Raw genomic sequence first — 18,610 nt, forward strand, 5'->3', positions numbered from 1 at the left:
TGGCCTATATTTGGAAATCATAGTCGGATCCGTATTGGAGGTCCGACTAGACCCGATCTGTTTCACACATATCCTACTTATGTGGGCAACTCGGTTAAATCACACCGACAGAGGCAGCAGAACCTTAGAGTCAGATCCGGGTCCGGACCCACCAGGTCCAGAGTGAGACCCGCTGAGTGCATTGTTTGGGGCTGTTTCATCTGAAAGGGCAAGAAACAAAGTAGAAGAAGGAGAAGAGGAAGAAGAAGAAAAGATGGATCCCGATTCGGTTGGATCAACGTTGTCTGGTTTGGCTCTCGGAAATGTAATGGCAGCAGCAGCTCGCGACTACCAAAAGGTTTTCTTTCTTTTCACCATTTCCTCCTCTCCTCTCATCCAATTTTCTTGATGCTGTTGTCCCTCTAATTTTGTTGAGGTTTTTTTCTTAAAAAATCTTCATTTGGATCCATTTGTCTTCATAAAATGCCAAAATGAGATATTGGTGAGATGCCGATTCATAGATGAGAAATCATGGAAGCATACAATTCCTATTATCGATATTCTCTGATTCTCAATGTAGAGTAAACATCAGTTTTTACATTGCTTGTTTTTGGTCAACATCTGCTTAATTGTTTCCTCTCTTTTTGCCTTTTCATACACGAGTTGTGGCATATTTCATGGTGGGATTTTAACTCGAACAAGTTGAATAAGATGGTGCCATGTTACTACTATCCCATCTATCACGTTTTGCTGCAGTGAACTTTTTTCTTTCTATAGTTTTCTTTATAAAATAACTAAAAGGTCAGGATACCATTCCAACCATCATGATTGATGGTGATGATGATGATGATGTCATTGTTGTTATTGTTTTTGCCATTGTTAGAAAGGGTTGTTGCTGTGATGACAGGTTAGATGTAGATGCTGCAAGGCCTAGGACTCATCGGTTGTTCATAAACATGGCCGTGGTTACTTGCCACACCCAACCTTGATGATAGCACTATGCTTTTCCATTAAGATAGTGTTCTTATCATTTACAATGAAGATGAAGTATAAATCAACATGAGATATTGAATGTCTTCTATAATGGATGGGGAAGATATTGTTCGGCTGATAATGAGACATGAGAGGCCTAATAACAGATCAAATCACCAAAATTCCGTGGCCATCCCCTGCCTGAATTTTCAAGGTTGTTGATCAGCTATGCCCCACGGACAGTTTACCTATCATGATTGTCCTGTGCCCATTATGCTTGACACCCCATGCCACTTCATGGATGCAATCAAACATATGTTGGACAGAGTCAATTGATCAGTATATCGGGTTTTCTCTCAGCTCCCCCCTCCATTTCTTGTTCAATCGGTAGATTGTGTGAAGGATAAGGGAGATCATCCAACGGCTGTAGAATGGACGAAAGTGATTTCTAAAATATTCAAACGCTAAAATTTGATACTAGATAAAGTCTGGGACATCCTAGCTTGTGTGGGTGATCGGTGGTGAGGTATTATCTTTCCTAAACCCATTTTGGTTGTGCATCTATTTCTGGGGAGGATAGCAAAACAAGCTGCCCTGTTGATACAAGGAGCTTGGTTGGTGGCACAGACCCCAGCCAATGTTTTCTCAATAGTGACGGGATCTATGCTTGATGGTTGGGCTTTGTTTGGCTAGAAAGGAAGGTTCTTTGATCTTTCTTTTTTTTGCTAAACCTGTGTTTTTGACCTTTTTAGGGAACAAAAGAATGTTTGGACTTAAAAAACTGAATTGGCCCAATACAATGGATGTGGAGACTGGATCTAGATTAGGACTAGAGACTAGTTCCAGATCTGGAACAACATCTGACCTGATTATTAAGTTTATATCAAGAACTAATGTGATGACGCGCCCAAGACAAAATGTATTTTGTGGAGAGGCATGTTTTAAGTTGAAGGCTTCTTTGTCATCCTCCCATAGATATTCATTGATCTCATTAACCACTTCATTTCATTATGGAGATTGGATATCAAGCTATATAATGGTACTCATGGGAGAGGAACATGGGATGGCAGAACAAACTGCAAAAATTCAGCATATTAAGTGGATGATTTTGGAGTATGACATTGTTAAGATATGTATATAATATTATATATGTATATACGTATATACATATATATATATATATATATAATATACATACATATGTATACATGTATATATGTTATACCCAAGTCAACTATTGGTTGACTTGGGGATGGCTGGTTGTTGGACTGCTGGTGGACTAAGTCCAACAACTAGTCAATCTAGCCGTTGGACTAGGTCCAACAACTAGATTGGTTCCCCTATCTCTCCTTTTAATCCCTCTCTTTTCTCTCTTATTTTCTATATAAAGGGTGGGTGTGTGCCTTTGTATTTGTGAGAGAGTGATGGGTAGTTTTCTAGGTTTTGAGTGTTTGAGTGTTGCAGTGAGGCTCTTTTGTAATTTTTCATTTCATTTGTATTATTTGAATTTCATACTTAATGAAATTGTTTATTTTTAAGTATTGTGTTCTATGGATATTTTCATTGTGAATGTGTGTTTAACTACATTGTATTCTTGACTCATGAGACACATTTTGGAGTGCATTGAGATCTGTACCATTTTGTGACATGGTATCAGAGCGAGACATTAAGGTCTTGAGAAAGATTCATATTAATGGATGGTATGGATTTACGAATTTTGTATTCCAGTATGTATCTTTGGCTTTTCTATTTTCATATATATGGTAAGTGTTTATAAAAGGGTTATGATAAAATAAAATGTTTTTGAAATATGTGATATGTGTAGTGAAAAATTATACTTTGCAAAATATGCGGTTTCTTAAAATCTTATGTGTTTCATGCTTTTGCAAAATACTAAATTTCATTTTTGAATGTCTCTTAACGTGTGTGTGGACTATCTTTTGGATTTCTTTTTTTTTTGTAATGTGATCAAGCATAAAGATTAAAAAGATGTATTGTGTGATCCTTTTTTAATATAAACGTGTTTTCTATGTTCTCGTAAGGTCTTTCTATTATCATGTGAATGTGTTATTTCATGTATGTTTGAGTGATATTGTTCTATTAAGTAAAACTATTTTCAAATGGCTTGTGTTGGATTAAGGCATCTTTATGTATATACCTCAAATAGTCTTTATTAAATAGCATAAGCATGACTTGTTATCATATACTCAAACCTTTTTTTGTACTTATCTTAGTGGTTTCTTTTTTGTGTATTGATATCTTACATCATGCATCTTGGAGATTGTATATTCATTGCATTGTGAGAAAAATATCTTTTTTAATATGATCATATGTGGGTTCATAGTTATGTATGTTACTAAAATCTCTATGGCTCTTTGCGAACATTTTATAAACAATGTCAACATTTTTATGTTTTTGCATAGCTCTTAGTTGGCTTTTTGTATCTCGCCCACTAGTGGTTTTGTATTTGTGTGATTGTGCACTTAGCTCTTTTGGAATCTCTATGTGTTGCCTTCAGTTGCCTCATAGTAGATTTAGATCTAAAGATTAGATATGTTATTCTTGTCTATTTAGTGAGATTTATTGGATCTGTTGTATAAGATATGCCTTTGTGCACTTGTTTATTGAGTAATGGACTTATGATCTTTTTAAAGATTCTCAAGCATCATAATTTGCATGCTTATTTGTTTATTTACTTATTTAATTTTGTAAAAATTGTCATAAGACATCCTATGTTGCATTGCATGTGATTGCATCGATTGACATATTGATTGTGTATCTAATTGCACTAATTCTTATAATAAGGTTTTCATCTAACTTTACTAGATTTGATTTGAAACTTATTTTTTCAAATCGGTTAAAATTGATTTTCGTGAGTATTTATTATCTTCTTATGACATTGTTTTTGTTCATCACAAAATTTTATATATGATGCATTATCTCTCTTGGCCTTGTTGTTGAGTCAGGGTTAGCCATTGAGGTGAGTTATGTGTGCACCCCATGTCATCCTATCAATCTAGATTCTCAAGGTTTATGAGTGACGTGTTGTCACTTGTCTTGGGTCTCAAGAGTTATGAGTGATGTGTTGTCACTTGTCTTGGGTCTGATTGATGGTTGATTGGCCTCTGAACTCATTATTGATGTTGTTGAGGTGAGTTATGTGTGCACCTCAAATCATCTAATCAATTTGCAATTATCAAAGTTTATGAGTGTCGTGTTGACACCAGTCTTGGATCTGATTTATAGTTGATTGGCCTCTGGATCCATATATGCTTTCGTTGTTTAGAAATGTTTGGTGGGGTAAGTTGTGTCCACTTCATTTTATGTCAGATTAGATTGTCAACTTATGCTTTGGCTCTAACTGACAGTTGTTTGATCTCTGGATCTGAGTGTGTTGTATCACTCATTTGTTGTATGACCATTGTTATTATGGATGCTTGTAACTCTGTTTATCTGTGATGGCAATCTATTTTTGAAACCATGGTGTTTCGAAAGATTGTCAAAATTGATATTCTTATTAATAACATTAGTGTGTTTCCATTACAAGCTTTCTTACCTTGAGTGTCTTCTCTTTGTTATGCCTCTTATCTAAGTGTCATTATATGTAGACAAGAGATGTTTGTTTACAGTTTTTGTGTGCATGTTTAGCCCATAAGTGGCATTGTGATTATGCTCTTGTTATAGTAGCTGATATACTCATGTTAAGTGTCATTATATGTAGACAAGAGATGGTTACTCACATGTTTGTGTGTTTGTTTAGCCCATAAGCGACATTGTGATTATACTCTTGTTTTAGTAGTTGATACACTCATGTTGAGTGTCATTATATGTAGACAAAAGATGTTTATTCACAATTTTGTGTATTTGTTTAACCCATAAGTGACATTAAGATCATGCTATTGTTTAGTAGCTGATATACTCATTTTTAGTGTCATTACAAGTAGACAAGAGATATTTATTCACACTTTTGTATGTGTTTTTAGCCCATAAGTGGCATTGAGATTATGCTCTTGTTCTAGTCGCTAATACACTTAATTTTTGAGGATTGAAGGTCTAATGAGGTGATTGCTTGTGGTGGTCAAACTAGTGTTTTAATTTATGAAATTCATTCATTATGATGTAATAAGATTTTTTAATCTCTTCATAGTTTTTTCTAAACTCATTTGCTCTTTTATGAGAAATGGTTGTTGAAATATGTTAATGTATTTTGCATTATGCTTTAGTTGCATGAGTTATTCCATGATTGTTGATTGTCTTGCATAATTTGCATAAGTGTATACTTTTCAAGCATATAATCAATAAAGAATATATTTTTTACTTGTTTGTGTTGCCCTTCGTTGGCGTTTTGTATTGTTCATTCTTAGACTGGTATGTGCTTTTGCATTTTGTTTTTGTAATTTCGCATACTCTATTACATGTTTTTCTAAGCATTTCATTAGTATGCCCATAGTGGCTATTGTGTGCATTTAATTGCTCTTGAGATTGATCTCACTTTGTATTACTTTTTGGTAAAACTGGTGCTTGGGCACTTCTATTGTATTTGTGTGGATCATCACTGGGATCTCTTTTTTCTGTTATTTTCAAGCATGTGTTCTTGAAAGATTGTTTATTGTTATTAGTCCATATGTGACTTCTTCATTGGTTCTAAATTATTGCATGGTTCATTCATATATGCATTAGTTGTTGGTTTAAATATTGTTTCTAATTTATCCATGCTTATTTATATCTTCCACTATGTAAAGATGATTTGTTATTGAGTTATTTCTTCATAGTATTAATAATGATGAAAATCTATGATTGTTATACATTAATATGCTTTTTATGATAGAAGAATGTGTGCATGATTTTCACGAATGATGAAAGTGATAAATGACTATCGTGTTTGAAATTTTTCGAAATTAATTTTTACTTTAAATGATTTTGAAAATTGTTAATTTGACTTATTAAATATCTTTTAAATATTGTATGTTTGTGTGCTTGGCCATCCTCTCTTCATAATATATAGTTATTTCTTATTAGATTGCTCTTGTTTTGCTCTCTTTATAGGTTTTCAAAATATTGGAGGCATTGATAATTATAAAGACAGTTTGTGCATATCAAAGAAGCTCTAGAAGCCCCTTCAAGAATTTGTATTATGAAGAACATGTTGAAATCTTATGTAATGAGATTTTTTTGTAATTATAAATTTACGGTGAGTCACCGTAAGTTTGAGGGGGGTGTTAAGATATGTATATACATATACATATTGTATATGTATATATATATATATATATATATATTATACCCAAGTCAACTATTGGTTGACTTGTGGATGGCTGGCTGTTGGACTGCTAATCTATCCGTTGGACTAGGTTCAACAGCCAGTCAATCTAGCCATTGGACCTAGTTCAATGGCTAGATTGGTTCATTTATCTCTCCTTTTAATCCCTCTTCTCCTTCTTATTCTCTATATAAAGAGTTGGTGGGTGTCTTTGTATTTGTGAGAGAGTAACGGGTAGTTTTCTAGGTTTTGAGTGTTGTAGTGAGGCTCTTTTGTAATTTTTCATTTCTTTTGTATTATTTGAATTTCATACTTAATGAAATTGTTTATTTTTAAATGCGTGTTTAACTACATTATATTTTTGGCTCATGGGACACATTTCGGAGTGCATTGGGATCCATACCATTTTGTAACAGACATGTCCATAGAAGTGTACTGTTTTGAGGAAGTTTTCATTAAGAGAGTTGATGGAAAAGGGAAGCCTTGGATAATTGGAAAGCGTTTTTAGGAAGAGCATGATTTGTGTGAAGAAAATGTACTCTCTTGAGGATGCACCAACAGTCTTGGATGCCTAGGGGAGGGAGGAAGGGTTGTGATTTGCTCATTTATCATTCTCTTCATCTGCTCGGGGTGGAAATTTATTTTGAGTCTATCAAGAACTTGGAACTAAAGTTCATAGAGATGGTGGCTAACATTAATAGGGGTGCATCAAATGTAGGAACACAAGAGGTAATTGGGGAATTTCTTTGAAGGATTGGCTAGAGCATAGAAGTAGGTTTAGGGGAATCACACTGTTAGTTCCTCATGGGAATTGGCTTGTGGAACATCTGCGGCCTCAATGATGAGCATTGACAACTCTTTTCTGTGAATCTATTGCATGAAGGCAAACTCAACATATTTGAAGTAGTTGAGACTAAAGTGGGATTGATTAATAAATGCTGGGATTTTGTGATAAACATGCCAGGGGGCTCTCTAAAGTTATCTTGGTTTTATGGTGTCAATCATCAAACTCATGTTGCATGCATATCAGGGACCATTTTGTTATGGTTTCTTTCACTTATGGGTTTGGAGATAGCCAATTTCAATGACGCTAGTCTATGGACTAGAGTTGAGTTTGCAGAAAACGTTTCGAAAGTGCTCGGTTTGGAGTTTCATACCCGCTTGTCTTACGTGTTGAGAGGTGATTGATGTCAAGCTATGTGTTGAGGATGAAACCAGAATGCTTGAAAAGGGGTTCCAACATGGGGAAGTACGAAGAATTTGTAAATAAACAGGAATTTAGTTAACATCCCATCAGATGGGGAATGAAATAAGTGTTTCTTGGTGTCACATGATTTTTTAAGAGGTTCTAAGGTTTGGTTGAGGTTAATGAGGCCGGGAAATTTTAAATCATGGTGTTGTTGCCGTGGAATGGGGTGTGCACACGTTGGTGAAAGGAAAATTTAAATACAAGTGTTGGTGGGCACAATTATCATACCAAGGTTGTAAGTAACGTATCGTAACCCGCAATGTTGTGAAAAGAGTTGAGGCGAAGCAAGGCGCTCCACCAAACACTGAGGCGAGGCGTAAGCCTCGAGGCCTAAAGCGTAAGCCTCAATTTTTTTTTGAAAACTTAAAAAAAAAACTATAAAAAATATCTAAAATTATAAATAAATAAAAAAATGCTTTATTGATGAAGCAACAACCGACAAGAAATAAATACCGAAAAAATATGAGATTAACATGTAAAAGTAACATTAATGCAACAACTTGATCTACGTAAGTATAAGAAACTCAAAGATTCACATGGTGCCCCTAAAAAAATTGAGCCAATGCTTTATCTAATCCAATGAATTCAAATTCATATTCAACATATATTACATTGAATTTCAAGAAAAAATTGAGATCTAAATGCAGTTGCATCAAAGGATGACTCCCTATCCATGTTGATTGTACATTAAACAATGAAAAATAACATTATTTTGATATTCAAATAAAACCAAATAAATTCAAATATAAACAAAAATCAAAGGGAATCATGGATATGTTTAGAAAGCAGCCAAAAAAACCAATAGGAGCTCGACTTGTTTGGTAGGAGCAGCTAGTGAACGTCACCTTGTGTTGGGATGTTGCAGGTTAAAACCCAATGGTATAATTGTATAACTGGTAGGGGTCTGACTAACCCCAGCTTGCCTTTCAAAAACAAAAAAGAATGGAAAGAGATAGAAACAAGACGAGAGAGAGAGAGAAATACAATACTCGACAAAGACAAAGAGCATGAGATGAGAGAAACAGGAGAGAGGACAAACAAAGAGAGAGAGGAGGGAAAGAGAGACGAAAGAGAGGGAGACACAGACATAGAGAGGGATGAGAGAGAGAGATATACAAACAAAGAGAGACGAGCGAAAGAGGAGAGAGAGAAAGATAGACAAAGAGAGAGAGAGAGAGGCGCAGGGAGATCGAGAGACAGAAGAGAGAGAAACAGAGGAGGTTGAGAGAGAAGCGTACCTTCTTCTTCTTTGCTAGAGACGCAGGAAGACCGAGAGAGCAGGAGGGAGACTTTGGGCTATTTAGCCTTAAAATTGAGTCAAATGGGGCTTTGACCCCCATTTAACTCGTTAAACATGAGGCGCACACCTCATGCTTGAGGCGTGCCTTACCCTGAGGCGCACACCTCATAGCGTATGAGGCGTATGCCTCAGGGCAAGTGCGCCTCAGGCTTGCGCCTCAAGGCAAAAAGGCCTTCACTTTAAGGCTAGGCACACTTTTTGCGCCTTGAGGTATGTTTTTAACACTGGTAATCCATATCGGTCGGGTCCAAAGTAAGATACGTATCATATCGTATCTTAAAAAATTGTAAAATTCACTAAATTTATTTTTAAAAATCTAAAAAAACAAAAAAATCATAGAATATAAGACCACTATATTTATGTAATAAGATTAACTAAACATAGATATGTCATTAAACATTTTAACAACTACACATCTAATCACCACAAATATAATCGGTTAAGACAAAATAATGATACATTCAAAAGCCAAAAGGTTTTCATAACTCATTACAAAAGTTAAAGTTATATTTTTTAGTTACAGAATGCCATGCTAAGGAGAAAGGCATAAAAGATAGAGTTCAAAAACATATGTTTATATAAAAAAGTCATCTTCAATATCAAACTTCAACTTAATGATTTCTTTCGTTTATTGCATCGTTCAGTGGCTTGAGATGATGATGGGTCATCTTCATCTTCTGAATTAGGGACCACCTCTGGCAATTTTTCTCCCATAAATGTTGCACATACTCGTGTTTTTTTTTATCCTCTATAAGACTAGTAAGAAGCTCAACACGAATATTAGTAGGAATGCGATGTATACATAATTTCATGATGGAGTTTCTGTGCCCCACAATATGTCATTTAAATCTATACAATCTTCCATGCATTATGAAACCACAAAAGTTACACTTCACTATTTCTTTAAAACATATCTAAGTCAACCAATGTACAATATTTTAATGGCGGATCTTTTGAAAGGCATCCTGCAAAACTTATACCCTCCATCGACCTCCTAGAGCACAAATTACTAAATCTAATCACTACAAAGATGTAAAACAATGTTTAATAACACACTTAAGGATAAATTTTGAGTTTTAAGGGCACAAAAAATGAGATTAAGGGTAAAAAAACTAAAAGTAAAGTAATATCTTCTAAAAGTATCAAAAAAGAAAGGAGCTTACTCTCTTTCAACTTCAATAATACACAAATGAGGCAAAAAAACGTAGACTTTTTACCTTATCTCACTTCTTTGAGTGAAAATGCACTCTTGCACCATAAAACCACAAAGGCCTCTTCCTTGCACAAGAATCGAACCACAAAATGCTCTCAAGTCTCCTATGGGTGCGTGGGTTTCCCTCTAATGGCCTCTACACAAATGAAGAAATCGACCCTAGTAAGGTCTTTAAAGCCCAAAGTAAAAAAAACGATTCGGCCCTTTTTAAGTGTGCTTGAAGTGTATCGTATGATACGGTACGATACAAGGGGTGTATCATACGATACACCCGATATGGATGTGATACAACTTGTATCGCTATACAAGTGTGTATCGTATTGTTAGAATACATAATAACGATATGTATTATACCGCATCGTATTGCACGATACTTACAACATTGTATCATACTGTTAAGATCAAGGTGGCTCAGTGGTGGCAACTAATCAAAATGCATGATGGGCTGCAGTTGGTGTTCGGAGGAAGAAGTGTTCTGTTAGAAGTCAAATTTTGAATCGGATAAAGGACATTAAAAGGGATTAACCAAACCAGATTGTCTGTTTGGAAGAGGACTAAAAATAGATGATTAAGTTAACTATAGATAGAACATGCAGGCTATGAAATGGGGATCAACATAAAAGTTTTTTTTTTCACATGGACTCTTTAAGAAATTGGTTTAATCATTACAAATCTTGATGACAATGTTATGATCAACACAAAACATAATCTCTAATGAGAAAGCTGCCGTCAGCACCTATTGATGACAGGGTTTCTTTTGTCAGTGTTGGCTTTAAATGTTGAATTATACAACTCAGTGTTCAACATGATAATTTCAAGTTCCAAATGGTGGAGTTGAACGGGGTGACATGAAATTGGTGCTCATGCATGGTTCTAACCTTTATATTTCCCAGTGCCAGATATCTAGTGAATTAGTATGCTAATGAAAGGCAACTGACATGATTCTCTTAATAGGTATTTGAAGATGTCTGATACAACATCCTTGAATTATTATTTTGGCTTACCAACTGTAACTGATAGCAACACAAAAAGATTGATAGTTTTCCAAAGTTAGCAAGTTGATCTAATTCATTCACGCCTTTAGGTTATGCCTACTTGAGTTGTTAAGCTAATTGTAAAATCATTGTAAGAATAACTATCATAGGCAAGGATACGTATAACTGTTACCATTGAAAACAGATGACATATTTGGTTGTATTCTGACAACGCATTTGACTACTTTCAGCTTTTTCCTTCATGGCATGCCTCTTTTGGGATGATGTCATCCAACAAAGATAAAATTCAGCTTATCCGAAGATGTTTATGCTATGTTGTTTTTAATGGCCTTTGGCTTGAATATGATGGCTGGATTGATATGTTGCCCTGCCCTAACTAAGGGTGACACCATCCTAACGGCCACAGCCTTATCAGAGGTTATACCGGATTTTGACCATCATAAGGGAATAAATAGAAGGACCAATAATTAATTATTTACTGCATCTACAATTGTATGATCTTTTACTAAATTTCAAGACCAAAATGCTGCATTTTATTTAAATTGTGCTCTTCTGACAGGAATTTCTAGCTCAAGAGAAGGCACAGGCTGCTGCTGCAGCTGATCAAGAAGTTGATTTGGATGAGTTAATGGATGTAAGTAAAGAGAACCTTCATTAATACCATCTTTGATGAACCAAGAATCATCAATGACTTGATTTGTATTCACAGGATCCTGAGCTAGAAAAATTACATGCCGACAGGATTGCAGCTCTCAAGGTAAAGATTTCTTTTCTAACAAGAAACATTGGATGCATTATTTGTTTTGTATAATATAATTCACTTCTGAACATTTTACATCTGGTACATTTCCCGCAGAGTGAAACTGAGAGATGACAAGTTTTGCAAAGACAGGGCCATGGGGAATACAGGGAGATATCTGAAGGGGAGCTTTTGGGTGAGGTCACTAAAACAGAGAGTAATATGTCACTTTTATCACCGAGAGTTTTATCGCTGCAAGTTTCCAGGTTCAAGTATCCAATTTTGAAGTTGACGAGTTCAAACTTAGAGTTTCATCTGTTATGCGTTTGCAGGATAGTTGATAAGCATTTGAAATGTCTTGCACCGAGACATTTTGATACAAAGTTCATTAAGCTTGATGCTGAGGTTAGCAAACAATGACTTCTATCACTTCCTTCTGAGAGAAACTTTACATTATGAACATGCTTATTTGCAGAATGCACCCTTCTTTGTAGCCAAACTTGCTGTGAAGACATTGCCTTGCATCATATTGTTCAGGTGAGAGCTGGACATGGTTGCTTATATCTGTTTTAGATGATCAGGATTCAGAAAGTATTGATTTGGGTTGCTTGAGTAATTGGTTCAAAGATTTGTTCTTTTTGTTTGGTTTTACACTGTCATAGTAGGGCGGTCCCGGGGTAGCCTATAGCCCAGCCCGAACGGGTCAGGCTTGGGCCTAGTTTTTTGAAAGAAATCCTGAGTCCCTGACCCAAACTAGGCTTAAACCCAACCTGACAAGATAGTAGATCAGGCCGGGCCAGCCCGCTGGCTAACGGGCTGGTCCGTGGGTATAAAAATTTTCATTTTTTATCGATCAAATGTTATGAATGTGATCTACATGGTTTGTTTAGTAAGAAACTTGTTTTGAATCATGTGATTAGGACAAGTAATTTTGTTTTTAAATGGGTCAAAAAATCAGCCAAATATTTTATAACTCAAAAGACCACATTTTTACATCAGAAAAGCACTATCCAAGGGCTTGATCCTTAGCAAACAAACCATGCTGAATACATGTGGTTAGATTGAGTCGATACAACTTGCACCTATGATTTCTACCTCATTAGTTTTTTTTTTTTGAAAGGCAAGCTGGGGTTAGGCAGACCCCTACCAGTTATACACCTATAACATTGGGTTTTGAACCTGCAACGTCCCAACACAAGGAGACCTGCACTAGCTGTTCCTACCAAACAAGACCTTCATTAGTAGCTAATATTTACACACACACACACACATATATACATATATATATATATATATATATATGGGTAAATATTGGCTACTAATGAAGGTAAGGAAAATAACAGTTTTCTTCAAAAAATTTCAACTTTTTGTATTTCAAATGTTACGGATGTGATCTACATGGTTTGTTTAGTAGAAAACTTGTTTTGAATCATGTGGTTATGACAAGTAATTAGGTCTTTAAAGGGGTCTAAAAATCAACAGTCTACAATGTGCCAAAATTTCATAACTCAAAATATCACATTTTTACTTAAGAAAAATACGATCCAAGGCTTGATCTTTAGCAAACAAACCATGCTGGACAGTCTCTGTGGTTAGATTGAGTTGACACAACTTACCCCTATGATTTCTAGCTCATTAGTTTCTTACCTTCATTGGTAGCAAATATATTCCCTATACACAAACACAAATAAGGTCAAGTATGTATTTTCAAAATTGTATTTATCTTGAGTTTCGATTTTTTTTTTGTATTTTACTAAAAATCTATGCATTGAAGGAGATGAATGCGGATAACTTGAAACCCAGCCTGGCCTGACCCAATTAAGCCCTTGGGTCAAACAGGTGGGCTGTGGGCTCTGTATTAGACCCTGGCCTGACCCGATTGGTCAATAGGTCAGGCTTGACCAGGCCTGGCCCATCAAAAACGTGGTCAAGCATGTCCACTAACCAGGTTGGGCCTAGGGATGGCAGTGGACCAGGTCGGGGGTGGGGGACAATCTCCACCCCCGACCCATCTCAAAATTTTGCCCTCCATCCCAGCACGGATTTTTTATTTTAACCTCCATCCTCAGTTCATTCTCCGTTTCATGCCCTCCATTCCCGGTCCAAATGGGACGAGGCAGGGTGGGGCCCACTTTTTGAGTCCCGCTCGTGTTGCTTTTCACCGTTAGAGGAAGGAGGAGAGAAATAGGAGCTCGTTAGAGGGAGGAGAGAGAAAAAAATTTGAGAAAGGGTTTTATGATATATATATATATATATATATATAGAATTTTATAATATATAAGGTTATAATAGTAATTTTTTAATGAAGATCGGGAACGGGGCGGGGTGAGACAGAGCAGGGGGGCAAGAGTAAGTCCATCCCCCCATGGGTTTTGATTTTAATCTCCATCCCCGGTTCATTCCCTGTTTCATGTTTTCCATCCTTAGTCCTGTTTTCCGCCTGTCCACTGTCATCCCTAGTTGGGACAGGCCGCCTGCCCATTGTCCAGCCTTGTCATAGTGACACACCATTTAGTGTGTCACCCATGACGAGTCAGACACACTGACATGTTAACACGACTTTAACACACAAGGGCATTATTTTAATAAATATTAATGGTTTTTAAAAAAAAATAATAATATTTCAATAAAAATAGTTTTATATATTAAAAATATCAAAAAATTATTTTTATTGATTAAAAATTAAAAGCCCATCTCCTTGCATCCTATTAAAAAAAATGGAACTCGGGGGTTGGGCAATATCTGTATCTTTGTGACAGGTTTAAAAATATCATAGATAAAATGGAAATAAATATTATATTTTTTATATTGTAGAAATGGAATTGCCATGGACAGAATCGTTGGGTTTCAAGAGCTCGGTGGAAAGGATGATTTTACAACTTCAATGCTTGTGCGTCTTCTTATGAAGAAAGGTACAGATAATTTTTATTTGATTAAGGCACATGTAGAGGTAGTGCATACTAAAGTCATCTCTTTTCAGGAATAATTGAAAAGAAAGACAATGATGATGAAAACGATGAACAGAACTCCAAAGGCAGATCAGTTAGATCATCAACAAACGATTCAGACTCTGATTGAAGATGAAATGATGCCATTTCAAACTGTTCTCTGCAATTCTGTGATGAACTGTCACATGCACATTACACAATATGATATAAATTCAAAAAGTATCGAATTTTCTCCTCTCAAGATGTTGACTCCCTAATTCCATATTACCTCCGAAGATATGTTACAAAGGTTCTCCCTCGGCTCTAAAACTGTATCAACCTGGAAATTCTCTAACGAGGGCCTAAGCTACCTGTTATGTTGGTTGGTTTGGCTGTAGAAACCCATAGCAGGGGGATGCAAAGGCTGGAAACTTGGGGGGCTAGGCTGATGTGCCAATGGTGCAGGTCTTGCCAAGACTGTGTGAGGAGGCAATGGTGGTGGTGGTGGCAATGGTGGTGGCGTGCTGCTTGGGTAGTTATATGGCAGGCTCATCATCCTGGTACCCTGAGCTTGCAAATACTGTTGAGGTGGAGGCAATGTGTATGCAGGTTGCTGAGCCAATACCTGCCCTTGAAAATTAGAGGTTGATGGTTGCTGAATAGTCATGGGGTATTGCTGAAGATTTGGCATAACTAGTTGTGGTGAAGGGAGGAATACAGTAGCACCATCAAAATTTACCATAGGCTCTTGAAGTTTCATTCGTTTAGCAGGTGAGAGATTTGGAAAGGTACCCCCAGGTTGGCTACTACTGATTTTTAGACCTGCATTCATTGCTTCCTCAGCAGCAAACGAAGAAAGTACTGAAGTCAGCATTTGGGCAGATGAGGTAGAGGCAGCAAGCTTAGCTGCCACCTCGGCAGCTACTTCTGCTGCCATCTTCTTGGTTTCTTTCATTGGCAACTTAACCTCCGTCAAAGCTGGCCGACCATTCTGATGTAAAGCAGGCATATTTGGAGAAGGGCTAGCCTCTGCAGCAACTACTCCCATTGGTTGTCCTTCTGAGGTGCCATTGCAAAGTCTTTGCCTCATATTGCTCGCCTGGTCTGAATGGGCATGTGCAACCTGTCATGGCAACACAAATGATTTCAGAATTTAATGGGCAAACATTTAAGGCACAGGTCAAAAAAGTTAACCACGGTGCATAGCAAGAACAATTATGAAAGAAAATTTGAATGACTTGATACTGACTTGTCTCATACAAAAAGCTTTCTAAAAATGGGAAAAAATAGGAAGCTCCTAAAGCTAGGACAAGCAAATGATTTCCAGAAAACAAACACCTTTTAATGAAACCAAGTATTGACTTACCTTATAAGTGTTTTTCTGAGTACTTCGGTTTTAACAAGTGTTGACCACATCGATCAAGTGAGAGAAGAAACCAAGCATAGTTTTCCAAAAGTTGATAAGCAACATGCTAAGTGCACCAAAACATGTCAATGTAAAAGGAAAAACAGCAGTAAAGGTTCAAACAAGAGAATGAATTACTGCATAAAAGAAACCAGGACTGTTTGATCCAGTAGCCAAATGCCTCAGCTTTTGATGACTATAAGCTCCATTTGAGTCACTTCCATGCTTGTACTGCAGATGACCCCATATACTCCTAGTTGCTCACTCACGCACAATAGAATAAACTGATTGCTCCCATGCAGAAAGGGCATGTGGGCATGGTTTTCTTGAACATAGAGAAAGTGGTTATGCTTTTCCAGACAATTATATTCATTTTAACAAGACATTCCGGTTCAACAAAATTGGAAGGCATCCATGGCTGTAACAAAAGTAAATACCTAAAAAGAAAATACAAAAGAAAGAAATGAAGAGGCAGAGTGATGACTTGTTATATTTGTAATTTTCAATTTTAACCAATTCCATGGACAGGAGAACAGAAATCAGAGGCAGCTTCAGCTTATCAATATAGTTCAAAATTCAAATCTACTGGAGATTAAATGACACAACCCATCTCAGTAATTTGAGAAAAAAGCAAGTTGAAGGCTAATTCAGGCATGTGATGATTCAAAATAGAAATGATATGATTTCTTCCATGAAAATTTCAAAAACTTTTATATGAAAAGATTCCATACAATTCAATTAAAAAAAAAGATTCCATACGGCAAGTTTAGTTGGAAGAGGCCACACAATCATAATGGCAGTATTAATATAGTAATAGGTCCAGCAAATTCAGTTATCATGTCAACTATGGATACGGGAGATCAAGCCATGTGATTGAAAACAGATAGACGAGTCCGCACACAGGCACTGTCATGCTTAAAGATAGGATTCACTACATAGCCAGTCAAGACAGCTCCGACAAAATCTCAAATCATAAAAAAAAATAGCAAAAAAGCCCAAACTACAATATTATCTGAAACTCAATCTACTGTATTCATCTACGAACTTGAAAAATTTAGTGTAGAACCTCATAAACAGAGTGCACAGTACAAACGATAACAGAAAGGAAAGCAATAGCATACAGGTGCTGGTACAGTATACAGAAACATAAAACACAAGCAATAGCAATGGTGATGCTACATTAGATGAGACCAAAAAAAAATCTAACACCAAGAATACAGGTTGGACATGAGACTTTAATAACAGGCATATGATGCATAAAAGAGGCAAAACTCAAGCAGAAATAAGTTAAAAAAGAAGCACCCTGAATGAAAATTAATATAAGGGAAGGGTTCCCTTGGCAGGGGAAGGAGAAAAAACCCGGACTTAATAAAGTTTACCTAGATGATCGTAAAACAAGCTCAGACTTGAGATAACATTAAAACAGAACACATGCTGTTAAACCCTACAGGAAAACACGTTAAGAGACCCAAAAAAACCAGAAGGCAACAAAAAGGAAATCATTCCTAGAAGTGGGCAGACTTGGGAAACTAAATGTGACAAGTGAAAAATGATTAGGGATGAAATGCAACTCATTTATGACATTTTATGAAATTCTTATTTTTATAATGTTCAAGTTGCTGATGTTAGCTGTTGATCTTGGCCTGATGATACCAGAACAGATGCAGATGAATGCACCAAGAGATGAGCAATAAGGATGAAGTCCTCGTCAATCTAAGCCTAGAACCACTTCTTTGAGGTTGATATGATAAAATGAAAACTTAGGAGGAAGAGAACTAATATTGCTTGCACAATGAAAATGGCTTTCAATGCCTAAATACATACACTACAAGGAGTACAAGACATAGATAACCCGTTATTATTATTTTGAAAAGCTTCAAAATGTAATACCATTATGTTACCAGAATATTATTCATATTTCTTATTTTAACCACAAAAGAATATCTTGAATCTTTATGAGCATTCCGCAAAAGTACTCTAAAAGCAAGACAATGTGTGTGTGTTCATATATATATATATATATATATATATATATATATATATATATATATATATATATATATATATATATAGAGAGAGAGAGAGAGAGAGAGAGAGAGAGAGAGAGAGAGAGAGAGAGAGAGAGAAGGTGGGTTGGGGGAGTAGTATGCACCTGCAGCTGAGTGTGAACATGCTCCAGCTTGGATTCCTAAAAAATCATGATTCAATAAGGAAAACAGACAATGTTAGGAATATCTTCAACTCAAATGAATTCAAACAAAGTAGCTCCATTTTAATTTGTGCAGACCTGCTCCTGTAGTGCTGCTCTTAATTGAGATACCAGGGCTTCTCTTGTAGCTTTTACTGTTTGAAGTTGATCAATACATTGTTTCAGAACAACTTCCTGCTCTTGCAGCTCATTCGCCAAAGAAGACTTCTGCTGCTCTCCTGCTTAATAATGTTCACAAAACAAAAAGAATGACCACAAATTAACCTAACAGTTCTAACAAGCAGGTACAATAATGACTCAGTTCTTTACACGTGCAACCATCCAACTAGCACCAAGCTTGAAAGGAAAAAGAATAAGTTCAG

General features: G+C 36.2%; 1 protein-coding gene and 1 pseudogene across 7 annotated transcripts in view; one reads left to right on the plus strand and one right to left on the minus strand.

Annotated features, from left to right (window-relative positions):
• The first annotated feature begins 212 nt into the window (after nucleotides 1-212).
• LOC149816627 (thioredoxin domain-containing protein PLP3B-like) lies at nucleotides 213-14,896 on the plus strand (annotated as a pseudogene). Its single transcript, XR_016427582.1, has 8 exons — nucleotides 213-337; nucleotides 11,528-11,602; nucleotides 11,678-11,725; nucleotides 11,825-11,965; nucleotides 12,040-12,112; nucleotides 12,183-12,244; nucleotides 14,522-14,619; nucleotides 14,688-14,896. The product of XR_016427582.1 is annotated as a thioredoxin domain-containing protein PLP3B-like (transcript).
• Nucleotides 14,751-18,610, minus strand: part of LOC149816628 (uncharacterized) — a 110,008-nt gene continuing 106,148 nt past the window's right edge. For 3 of the 6 annotated variants that reach the window (XM_089986792.1, XM_089986794.1, XM_089986793.1), the window contains 3 exons: nucleotides 18,327-18,466; nucleotides 18,192-18,227; nucleotides 14,751-15,757 (listed from right to left, as the gene is read on the minus strand). In XM_089986792.1, the coding sequence (XP_089842918.1) occupies nucleotides 15,002-15,757; nucleotides 18,192-18,227; nucleotides 18,327-18,466 (932 nt within the window). In that variant the 3' untranslated portion in view covers nucleotides 14,751-15,001. Of the gene's footprint in view, nucleotides 15,758-18,191; nucleotides 18,228-18,326; nucleotides 18,470-18,610 lie in introns of all 6 variants that reach the window. The other 3 variants (XM_089986790.1, XM_089986791.1, XM_089986789.1) reach the window with 1 other exon arrangement.

The sequence above is a fragment of the Nuphar pumila genome, chromosome 14 (genome assembly GCF_984573655.1).
Source record: "Nuphar pumila chromosome 14, dmNupPumi1.hap1.1, whole genome shotgun sequence".
NCBI lineage: Eukaryota > Viridiplantae > Streptophyta > Magnoliopsida > Nymphaeales > Nymphaeaceae > Nuphar > Nuphar pumila.